The following is a 12,873-nucleotide window of genomic DNA, read 5'->3' as shown; positions in this document are numbered from 1 at the left end:
TTCCTACCTTAACCGCAGCAGTTTTATTGTCGTACATATCATTAATAACTTTAAAGTATTTGTCATGTATACCATACAAGGATAAAACCTTTACTAAAGCTCCTCTATCAACAGAATCGAACGCTTGATCATAATCTATAAAACTGAGGACCAAAGGTGTTTGAAAACTTTGGCACTTCTCAATTATTAACCTAAGAGTAAAAATTTGGTCAACACATCCTCTACCTTTTCTAAAACCGCACTGCTCTTCTCTTAAAACTTTGCCTACGGCATCTCTCAGTCTAAAAAGTATCACATTACTAAGAAATTTGCTACCTACAGAGACCAGACTAATGCCTCGAAAATTACCACACTCACTTTTATCACCTTTCTTATAAAGTGGCTTAATAAAGGTTTTCCTAAAATAATTTGGTACTTCCCCTTTTTCAAAAATCATATTCGTAATCTTCAGTGACTTATTTTTACCCTCAGATCCACCTTATTTGAGAAACTCATTTACTACGCTATCAGCAGCTGGAGCCTTATTATTTTTTAATCCTTTTAGTACTGTTGCTTGTTCCTCCTCACAAAACAAATCTTCCTTCACATCCAAAGGATCACAAACTTTTTCATTTTCCTCTATATTTTTTCCTGCAACTCTATCTCAGTTAAGCAAGTTCTCAAAATATTCGGCCCATCTCGCTATAGCTTTTTCCTTATCACTAATTGCCACCCCATTCCTATCTTTAACTGGGACAAGTCCGGATTGACAGCTACCTCTCAATTTATTAACGTGCCAGTACAATATTTTACTATTATGCCGTCTAGCTGCATCTTCTAAATCCTCGGCAATTTTATCCATGGCCTCCACTTCACAGCTCCTTAGTTCATATTTCAATACTTTCTCCACTTTCTTTACATTTCTTTTGTTTTCATGCGATCTATCACTCAGATAATTCTTGTACAAGTCCTTTCTCCTTTCTATTAAACCTAAAGCTTTTTCACTAATATTCTTAGCTGCAGTTCTAGCTTTCTTCCCTAATACACCTTCAGCAACTTCACAAATTATTTTTCTAAAATTATCACAACCATCTTCCACATTATCAAATTTTAAACTCTCAAGTTTAGTATTCAAGTGTTCCTGGAAAGTTTCTCTCAAATTCTCATCCTGGAGTTTACCAACATCGTAACTTCCCGGGAGGTAGTTACCCTTCCGATATTTCAGCTTTAACTTAACCCTTGACACTACTAGATGGTGATCTTTACTTTTAACATCAATAACAGCACTCCTATATACCCTAGTATCTTGTATTGATCCTGCCAGTCTTCGGTTTACTATAACATAATGAATAAGGTTTGCTGTCTTACCATCATGTGAATATCATGTTAACTTATGAGCCATTTTATGACCAAACACCGTATTGGTTATAACTAGATTGTTATACCTACAAAATTGCAAAAGTCTGTATCCATTACTGTTTTCTTTTCCTACACCAAATTTACCTAAGCTGGGATACCATCTATCCTTATTTCTACCAACCTGGGCGTTAAAATCTACCTGCAATAACATTATATTTCTAACTGGTACCTTTTCTATTTTCTACTGTAACTTTAAGTAAAATTCATATGAGTCGCTAGTATCTCCATCAGTCGGTTCTACAGGGGCGTATACTACTATAACTGATACCCTGAACTTTCTAGTCATAAAATGAACAATTAGCATTCTATTATTAATACCTTACCAGCCTAAACAAGACTTAGCAGCTTCCTTATTCATCATGAGTTCTACTACCTGTCTATGTACCCCATCCATCCTGCACGAGTAAACAAAGTTTATATCACCTAGTGTCATGCTTCCTATTCCGAGAATACGAATTTCTGGAAATCCCAATAAGTTCATTTTGAACTGTCTGAGTTCGTCAGTCAAAATGTCGATACGATCGTCATTTTTTAATGTCGTAACATTCCAAGTTCCAATTTTCTTGTTCTTTAAATCATGGAAATTATTTTGGCGCCAGGAGAAGCAATGGTCCCGCTAACCATTACGTAGAGATGACCACACACCTTCTTGAGTTTGCGACAAACCGTTTATGCAGGCTTGGAACCGGATAGAAAGAACTCCCTGGGATCTCCGACATAAATGAAGGTCTTGTGCAACCATAAGCCCATCTTAATTACAACATGATTTTCAGCACTTGAAGATGCTCTTCTATCAACAAGAGTCGAAATCCTGCACAGACAATCTCAAGCCTATTGCCTCCGACTCGTTATATATTCATGCCTACAAGTATTATGCTACTCCGGGGAGGCAACCCGTATTAGATAAATTAGCTAGGAAAATATTTTTCAGCCCAAAGACGACCATCAAAACATACCAAGCCCAGAAGAATTGTCCATTAGTCAGAATCCTGTGCGAATGCTGTGTCGTTTACTAGGCCATAATTTCCTCGAGGGGCGCCACTCCTCAAGTGGGAATAGAGTTGACCGCAAGGTCCCCAGTCTTGCAGGTACCCCGAAAGGGTCGAGGCAGCCCTTTGCAGAGGCCGTTGTCCATAGATCTGGATCTTACGCCCTGCCGCAGTTGTCCTCCTATAGAGGATCCTCCCGCGATGGTGTTCTACATCACCATGCAATTTAACCCATTGCTGGGAGAAGGTTTGCAACTCATGGAACTTGTGGACAAACCAGTGGGCCCTTTTGAGTGTACATTTGAGGGGCCTTCTTCTTCCTCCGCCTGTATTTATGACCCCGGGCAAGGGTGCCCCAGATTCTATTATGGACCTCCAGGGACAAGGTCCCCCTTTGGTCCGTGCCTCCTATGGAGGTACTCCACATGTCTGTAGAGCGTTCCCCTATCGCCACCTGGGGACACGCTGAATGGCCTGGAGGAGGCCAGATAAACGGATCACTGTTGTTTTGCAAAGGCCATAACTCAGTGACATATTTAACCTACTACTTATAAATATACATAACTCAATGACTAGGCCTATATAAGTTATATACAGAAATATATAACTCAGTGACATATTTAACCTACTACTTATAAATATGTGTAACTCACTGAAAAGGCCTATATAAGTTATATACAGAAATATATAACTGAGTAACATATTTAGCCTACTACTTATAAATATGTGTAACTCACTGACTAGGCATATAAGTTATATACAGAAATATATAACTGAGTGACATATTTAACCTACTACGTATAAATATTTGTAACTCACTGACTAGGCCTGTTTAACTTATATAAAGAAATATATAACTCAGTTACATATTTAGCCTACTACTTAAAATATGTGTAACTCACTGACTAGGCCTATATAAGTTATATACAGAAATATATAACTCAGCCACATATTTACCCTACTACTTATAAATATGTGTAACTCACTGACTAGGCCTATCTAAGTTATATACAGAAATATATAACTGAGTGACATATTTAGCCTACTACTTATAAATATGTGTAACTCACTGACTAGGTCTAAATAAGTTATATACAGAAATATATAACTGAGTGACATATTTAGCCTACTACTTATAAATATGTGCAAATCACTGACTAGGCATATAAGTTATATACAGAAATATATAACTCAGTGACATATTTAACCTACTACTTATAAATATACATAACTCACTGACAGGGCCTATATAAGTTATATACAGAAATATATAACTCACTGACTAGGCCTATCTTAGTTATATACAGAAATATATAACTGAGTGACATATTTAACCTACTACTTATAAATATGTGTAACTCACTGACTAGGCCTATATAAGTTATATACAGAAATATATAACTCAGTGACATATTTAGCCTACTACTTATAAATATGTGTAACTCACTGACTAGGCCTGTATAAGTTATATATAACTGAGTACAGAAATATATAACTGAGTGACATATTTAGCCTACTACTTAGAAATATGTGTAACTCACTGACTAGGCATACATAAGTTATATACAGAAATATATAACTCGGTGACATGTTTAGTCTACTACTTTTAAATACGTGTAACTCACTGACAAGGCCTGTATAAGTTATATATAACTGAGAAATATATAACTGAGTACAGAAATATATAACTGAGTCACATATTTAACCTACTACTTAGAAACATGTGTAACTCACTGACTAGGCCTATATAAGTTATATACAGAAATATATAACTGAGTGACATATTTAGCCTACTACTTATAAATATGAGTAACTCACTGACTAGGCCTATATAAGTTATATACAGTTATATACATTATATACACACATATATACATACATATATATACATATACATAAATGTATATATAAATATATATATATATACATAAAATTTATATGTATGTATTTTTATATACAATATAATAATATAAATTTTCCTTCAGAAAAGCTCCAGGTCAAGTCCTAAATTGAAGAGCCTCTTGACATTTGAAAAGTAGTTGAGTTAGGTGATTGAAACCTTCAGGAATGAGTTCATTGTCTTAACCTTGGGAGATGTTATTAAGTTACTATCGCTATACTTTTTTGATTTTTATGGCTTAGATGATGTGTAGGCCTACATGACCTATCTAAATTTTAATAATAAAAAAAAACAGTTTACCTTAATTTTAGCTTTTTAGTCTCTATTTCAATGGCTTTAGTTTCAGAGACGCAGTTATTAGAATTTTGGACTATTTTCAGCACAATGACTTTTCCTAAATTTCGATCAGGGTTGAGGGGGAGGGTTATCTAAAAGGAATGAGGGGAAAATAGGGCTGGTTGCCCTCCGATCAACTCTTAATATGAGTTGTAGCATCTTTCTTAACATGTCCTGAAACTTTCAAATTATTACCCTCAGCTGTTTAAGATATTGCTTATACGACTTTTGACAATTTATATGTACATAATGTATTTTGATTTTGTTTAATATATCCTGAAACTAGTTTTAATTAGAAATATTTGCAATATGAAGTAGTCAAAGTCATAATCACAAGTAGTCGCAGTTGCAAGTAGTTGAAGTTATAAGTAGTCGTAGTCGCAGTAGAAATAGTAGTAGTGGCCCCGAGAGTTTCAATCTTATACCTTTGGCTTTTCTCAAGATATTGCATATACTACCTTTGGATAACCTGGACACGCATAGTGTTTTTTATATAGTTCAATATCCTCCTAAAGATTGCCGGAAATTACAGTTCAATACCCTTAGCCATCTCTGAGATACTCGCGATGAAAAATTCCGCCCCCGCCCCTTGTTTCCATTGGTAAATCCTGCATGTAAATAAAGGTTGAATTGTATAATTCAAAACCCTTGTCTTGGGGGTTGTAGAGAGAGGGCCTGATATCTCTGGATGAATAATTACTGGACCTTTTTACTCTTGAACAAAATGGCATTTTAGAAATTGTGATCAGTGTTGAGGGGTTTGAGTTATCTTAAAAGGGTGAGGATGGGTGGGGGATTGGCGGTCCTCCGATCCCTTTCCAACATCTCTCAACATGCCCTGAATGTTTCAATTTTAGTGCCCTTAACTATTTCTTAGATATCGGTGATACGTCTATTTGACAACCATCTTGCACTGAGTGTTTGGTTTTGTTCAACACCCCCTCCCCTAACATTTTCTGGCAGTATTACTTTAATACTTTGAGCCTTCTTTGAAACCAGAGGCAAAATATGTTGCCTTTCCCAATAACAAGTCCTCTATGCAAACAATGGGAAACTTGCATAAATTATAACCCTTGCCTCAAGGGCTGGGATTGGGGGGTGATATACCCGGAAGTATTTTTACTATTAGACTATTGTTAACAAAATGGTTATTTCAGAATTTTCGATTGGATGTCTTTGGGGTGAGAACAGTTGAAAAGGATGCGGAAGTGGGACTGCTTGACCTTTGATTACTTTTGACCCTTAAGAAGGACACCAAAAATTTCAATTTCTAACTAAAAGAATAATAATACATTGAAGCTTCTGGCTCTTGACTACAAGCAATCGCCTCTGATAGTTTCAAAAAAAAGAAACTCCAGATGCGCTAGGATGAAGTGAATCCATGGAAATCTAGTGAAGTTTTAGCTAAAAACGAGTCATTTCTGTAAATAAAGTAAAGTGTGTAATAATAAACTTTAGGAATTCTGTGGACAAGTTTTGGACACAGAAACGAGGAGAGATCTTGTAGAAGTGTGATAAATTTCCTTATTTACTGGAAATGTTTCAGACGAAATTCTAAGGGATAAAAAAGTCAATGATTTTGCTACTCTTAGTCGGAAAATATTTTAACAGTTCTTGCCTTTATTTTAGGGATTGCACCACTGATTTCGAGCTGCTTGCCAGGGTCTTAAAAGATGACCCCCCTGCAATTACTCAGGAAGACGGATTTTCCAATGAGTTTTGTTCATTTATACAAGTTTGGTAAGTCGGTTGTATATTAAAACCGATATTTTATTTTATTTTTAAGAACCAATGTCTGTTTTATTTCGATGAAGTATGTATTCTATAGTCATATTCTTGGCATGCCTTAGAATACTTTTTCAGTATTATCCGCTTTCTGTTGGTAGCTGAAGCTTATCATCTATTGAAATTGTAAAATGATATAGAACTATAGGTTTACCGCTGGGTGGAAAATAGACATCGCTATTGTTGGCATACTAACTGTTTCAATTGACAAGTAAGCTCTATTCAAATAATCTTATCGAATATATTCATAACATTTAAGAGAACCTCAGCTTTCTGCAAAACTCCGAAGTGAAAACGAAGTCCCAAATCGTAATAGGTCGAAGAAAAGAGTAGAAATAAAAGAAGAAAGAAAAAAAAGACAAAAAAATAAGGATGATATGCAAACTGTGAAAAAAAAATTCCTATGTGTGTAAAGGTTATATGGTTTGCACCCTCTTAAACCTCAAAGTTAGAATAATGTCTAGGTAAACAAAAAGTAGCCTGAATAGCCCTATTTTTGCGACAATTGCCTGCCTACTAGCATGTACACAAACAATGAAAGAGGTTCTTAAGGTGTTCTCCCCTGGATATTAGATGTAATGCTAGCCGGAGGTGCTCTTACATGATGAAGTAGCTAAATAAAAAGTTACGTCTCATAGTTGGGCCTCCACATGCAGGTCATTTTTGGCGATATCTTTTTGAAACCATGACTTACGAAAACATACCGGTAACTGGTCCAAAGTGTCTTTTTTTTTTTTTTTTTTTTTTTTTTTTTTTTTTTTTTAATACAGAAACTCAATTATACAGAGGGAATTAACTTCCGCTCAGACTATGTAAAAACAAAATAAAAAGCAGTAACTTGGAAACGGGGCTAAAAATAAGGGGATCCGCCGTGAACACCCTTCGTTGCAATAACTAATGTTCGAAGTGAGCTGCTATTGGTATAAACCTCAACTCCTAGTGCTGTTCGAGTGAAGAGAGCTGAAAAACAGGCAGGTATTTTTAGGGTTCCCTTGCTAAACGCGTGGCCTTCCTCAACTACTGCATTTGTAAAGCCAGTAGAACAGGACTGACTGCTTTTTAAATAAGTTTCTCAAATTTTATCATTTGTGATTTACTGAAAACATATTCTTTTTAAGCTGTGTGTTTTTATTTTTAATAACATGAAAAAAAAGAATAAAATCACCATAATAGTCAATATTACTCAAAAGCACAGTGAAATGTAGATTAACAGTTTAATATATACTAATATTCATTCCTGAAAGTCTCAGAAATTTTTGATTTATTAATGTTATAAATGAGAAAACTGATGGCCACGTAGACCTGATGTACTGAATTAATTGTAGAGTGTCGTTAGGTGTTATGTTATCATAAAAGGTTTCTTTGCATATCTCGTACGTTTCAAAAATTTCGCCGCGATAAAACAGGCAGCCAAAGTTGGTAGTTTGAGCTTCTGGTTGGCTGAGAAGTTCTTCATAAGGAAGGTGAGATAAAGTTGGGCAGCATTTGGTCATTCTACGTTGTACGCGTACAACCGAGTTGATGTCCTTATTGTAAAAAGTGCGGATGAAACACTGTCCATTCTTCAGGATCGGCCTTACAAAGGCTTTATACAGCGTATATAGTATTTCCTTATTGAGAAACGAATTATCTACGGAGGATTCCAACTATCATCGATGACTTCTTAATGATTGCTTTATAGTGGCTCGAAAAACTCGATTGACATCAGCAGTTATGCCCTAGTCACGTTGATAAAGGCTGGGTGTTAAGATATCTTCAGTGAACTTAAGTGTTGTATATACTCTTTTTTGGCTTATTTATACTTGGCAAGAGTTCGTGGTATTAATTTCCATCAATTAAGTTGCCATCCCCCTCTCAACTTTCTCCAGGTCCTTCTCTAGAATCCTTTGATCTTCCCGTGTGGAAATAGCTCGAAATAGCTTCGTGTCTTCGGTATATAACAAGGTGCTGGAATTGATGTCATCTACAAGGTTGTTTACGTAGATATCGGAAAGGGGAGGCCCTAACACAAGTCCTTGTGGCACGCCACTGATTATATTGATTTTGGTTTCACTGTTTTCGCCATCCACTTCTACTACTTGTTTTTTCCATGTCAGGAAACTATAAATCCAGAGAATGATGCAAGTCGTTTCTTCATTCTTAGTACCAAGGGCCACTCCTAACTTATATAGTAGCCTGTTGTGCGGGACCTTGTCAAAGGTTTTCTTGAGATCCTAGTAGATAACGTCGTTTTGCTGACCCTGATCGACGTTGATTTTCTTTTCATCAAGCGCTAGTAGGCGCTGGAGCTCTGCAGATCTTCTTTTGAGAAAATCGAATTGTTTGTGACAGATCTTGTTGTTAGCTAAGATAAATTCAATCATGTGGTTCGCAATTAAGAGATTCTAGTACCTTGTATAGTACTGAGGTCAGACTAATTGATCTGTACTTTTTAAGATCTGACTTGTCGCCACTTTTAAATATGGAGGAAATTACAGCCTTTTTCCTGCCAACTGACAGTTGGTCTAACTCAAAAGAACATACGTAAATGTATTTAATTGGCTCTACAATGTCTTCGGCTAACTCATAGCATCATTGGATGGATACAATCGAGACCATGTGATTTAGTTGCATATAGATCTATCAGCTTTAAATTGGCGTAGTTATTTGCGTATCATGGATATTATCATTTCCAGCGGTTCCGGTTTTTGGGATTTATGAGTCGCTGCAGCTAAAATTCGGCTCATTGGTAAAAAAAAAAAATAATAATAAACAAGGCGAAGTGATTGTTGAGTATAATTGATTGACGCACAGGATCGTCCACGGTCTCGTAAAAAGCGGGGTCTTGGAGAGTTGAGATTGTAACACGGGTTTTTCTTTCACTGTTAACATGATTCCAGAACTCTTAGGTTGCTTTTGAACATACCTGTCAAGGAAAAGGCCAAGTCAATGGGTCAGCCTGAGAATCAACAAAGGTGGTTTATCAGAATTCTCCCCGTGTCTTTCCTCCATCTACTGGTTGAAATCTACTATCCTTTTCTACTTCTGGATCAGGCCTCCTGAGCTCGCCAAGAGATAGGCTATGGGTCCTGACATCACTCCTGTGCCCACATGCGTTCTAAAACCTAATAGCTTCCCCCACCAGCCGCTAAAATCTAATTCCCTTGTGGACACGCACTCAAAGGCGTTCTCGTACTACTTCCTAAAGAAGTTGTGGTAATTCACTTCATTCTAATGTCTACCACGGTTTTTTGAACCTTCTATGGCTTTGGAGGAGTCAGTTAAATTATTCCTCTTTTATCGAGAAATCTTATACACATGTGAATGAGAATTAATGCAAATCACCAATCAACAAAATGTTTCTCTAAATAGGGTTTAAAGCTGTCCTCATTAAACATGCTCTTTACCTAAAAATGAGGTTTCTTGAGGCAAAAATTCTAAGCTTAGTTTGTAGCACTAAGACTTGTGTATTTCGTCTTTTGCCAACATTTCCTAAATTCTAACCCAACGAGTATGAATAGCTTAAAAGAGTGGAAACTGGCGCTAATTTCGGCCAAAAAACCATCAACGCCATCTAGTGTTAGACGACACTTGGCGGTTTTTCGAGCTTTGTAATGGTTTTTCTGTCAGGAACTTAGATCGGACATTTATCACTACACTAATTTTACAAGCAACACAAATTAAATTAGTTATTCTTATTATTACACCGAAATAAATGCCAAGTGTCACCAAATGCTAGATGGCGGTGAGGTTTTTTTGGCCACTACTAGCGCCAGTTCCCACTCTTTGGTCTGACCCTGAAACTTTCTTTTGGGATTTTTCGACATTAAAAATGGCCGTAAACCTAGAAGAAGTTGCTACGGTATTTTTTTTTTGTAAACTACATTTATTAGTCTTTTTTTTCAGTCTGATAAAGAACTATAAACAAAGGCCGAAATACAAAAAACTCCTTGAGCATCCGTTTATCAGGCGCTATGAACATGCGGATGTAGACGTCACTGGCTGGTACCAACAGGTTCTTGCATCAGATCAAGATTCAACTTTCAAAAGAACTTCGTCAAAGCGTGGGTAAGTGGCGGAAGACTTCAAAATGGCAGATAATACTCTGTCAATTGTGTTTTCATTTGATTCATTTATAATTTAACTAAGAAGGGGAAAAATTGTGTTCTTTTGAAAAAAAAAAATTGAACAAGAAAGATATCTTAGAAAGTATCTGAAGTGTGGTGTCCAAGTTCATTAAGAGTTGTTGTACAGCATATGGTAGCAAAAAAATTATTTTTAGCCTTTAATTTTGAGAATTTATAATTTTTTTTATATATTTGTTTCATCTTTACTTGCTTGTTCTATGGTCTGGATAAATCAACAGCAGCCAAGCTGCGTTTTAATTTGTGATATTTGTCGTACATTTAGTGCTTTCCCCGGGATTTGATTCTGGGACAAAAAAAAAGGAAAAAAAGAAAAATGTTACACGTTTGTATAACATCAAATTTGCTATTGTCAATAAAAATAAGCCGAAAAAGTGACTGAAACCTATATTTTTTTATAATCAAGCCGCTTTTTTTTTTTACATATATTTAACTAGGAAAACAAGTAGCAAAGTCAGTTTTACAACAGACAAATAATAATAATAATATAAAAAAAAAAAAAAAAAAAAAAATTATTCATTTTAATGTGGAATCACAGAGAACTTGATTTCCCTGGTGCTTAGAGAAAAATCACATTTTCCTGACAGCATTCCAAAAGTGGTTTGGCGAATAATTCCCACTGTCCTTCCTTCATAAGATACCCCAATTCAGACTCAGTATATAAGTGGAAAATGCAGTCGAAATTAAGGGACTTCAATTTATTATGGAAAGTGACAAATTTATTATTAAGATAAACTGAAAAGATAGTGGAAATTTCTATTTTTATGGGATAGTGGGCGCATGGGAATTTAATTTAGGAAGGGGAAATGCAAGCTTGTAATCACCTAAATATTTATATTTAAGGCCTCCCTGGCAAATGTACCAAAAAGTAGAGAGGCATAGAAAAAAATATAAGAATTTGAATTAGCATATTCCCCCCCCCCCCCGGCAATTATTTTATGAAAATCTTAACTTGATTACCTAGTTATGAGAAAAAAAAATTCAAAGCTATATCCTTGGAAACGCTTATTTACTAATAAAACAAAATAATAATTATGATGGATCCTTATCTATCTACCATTACAAACGGAAAACAAGTCGTCCCTGAATTTGGTGCAGCAGAGGATCCCGGGGACAGAATGGCCCCTTCTCCCCCTCCCCCCTCCTTCTCTTGGCTTGGCATGGGTAAAAAGCCTTGCCATCGGATTATAAGATCAACGCTTTAATGTTCGAAAAAGTATGGTGTTTGAAAAGGATTTGGTGACGCTTTTTTGGTTTGAAGTCCTTAGAGAATTGTCTTTAGAGAGTGTTTAAGTCTTTTAGTTTTTAAGTTTAGAAGGTTTAAGATCAATCGAGCTAACGAGGAATTTTGTTACATCTTACTATGACGTTAATCGTAAAACTGTCTAAAAATGGGGTCGAAACCCTGCTTCGTTTTCAGCAACTAAGCTAGCAATAACAGAGGCACCCTAGGGTTAGTCACAATTCAATAACGGTTTGGACAATGCCAACTTTTTGGATAAAGTCAACTTTTCATTATTTTGTAGCAGAGGGGGCAGAGAACTCTGAATAAAATTTTTGGTTCAAAAAAAAGTTGAGTGGACGGTGTAACTGAAGATAGAAATAGTAAGTGTTATCGTGATTCTAGTGATTCCAGCACTGTTACGGATCGTAAGATTGTGTGTGATCTGTCGGTAGCATCAACTGATGTTTGGCCCGAGTCTGACACAAACACCGTTTAAATAAGTAATTTGTGTGGAAATGATAATGGAAGCTACATTAAAAAAAACAACTAAAAAACCGGATTATCATTCGCGATCAAAACCTTTGAACTACAGCCACCCCTATTCAGCTCACAAGAAGTAGGGAGATTTTTCAACCCTGAAAGCCACATCTTAAGCCTTGTAAACGAAAAACGTAGCCAATAAGTGCGGGGAAACAGAGCAAGATTGGAGCCAATTGTAGAATCCATTGTTTTCTCGGGTTGAAAGAAGTTCAAAAGGGGGTAAAGAATACCCTATGTTGTCCATATCACGCTCTTGCTCTAAATCTCTCCTGGTCCAAAGCTTCTTCTATCCAGAATCTTATAAGCTCCATTAAAGCACAATTGTGTTTTAATTTGAGTGATGACAGTACAGCTAACTGACATGTGTGAAACGTGTTGAATTGAAAGGTATGATTCCTTAATGCAGTTCGTGGCAGAGCTCTTGAAATTGTCGAAGCTCCTGAGATCATCAGTACCTGGACAGAATACATAACTGCAGCAAAAGCAAAATCCTTATTGACTGCCATCCTATCCTCTGGTCTCATTGTAACCATTTGCTCTTTTAGCAACATATCTGGACTGATTTTGCCACTGAGT

General features: G+C 36.1%; 1 protein-coding gene across 2 annotated transcripts in view; it reads left to right on the top strand.

Moving 5' to 3' along the window:
- The window catches only part of LOC148956959 (uncharacterized), an 86,386-nt gene that overhangs the window by 49,634 nt on the left and 23,879 nt on the right, over window positions 1–12,873 (top strand). For both annotated transcript variants that reach the window (XM_089097003.1, XM_089097012.1), the window contains exons 7-8: window positions 6,253–6,363; window positions 10,294–10,455. In XM_089097003.1, the coding sequence (XP_088953129.1) occupies window positions 6,253–6,363; window positions 10,294–10,455 (273 nt within the window). The remainder of the gene's footprint in view (window positions 1–6,252; window positions 6,364–10,293; window positions 10,456–12,873) is intronic.

The sequence above is a fragment of the Artemia sp. Qi Xiang Cuo genome, chromosome 1, assembly GCF_049724085.1.
Source record: "Artemia sp. Qi Xiang Cuo chromosome 1, ASM4972408v1, whole genome shotgun sequence".
Classification (NCBI taxonomy): Eukaryota; Metazoa; Arthropoda; class Branchiopoda; order Anostraca; family Artemiidae; genus Artemia; species Artemia sp. Qi Xiang Cuo.
This window is presented reverse-complemented; position numbering and strand designations above follow the sequence as displayed.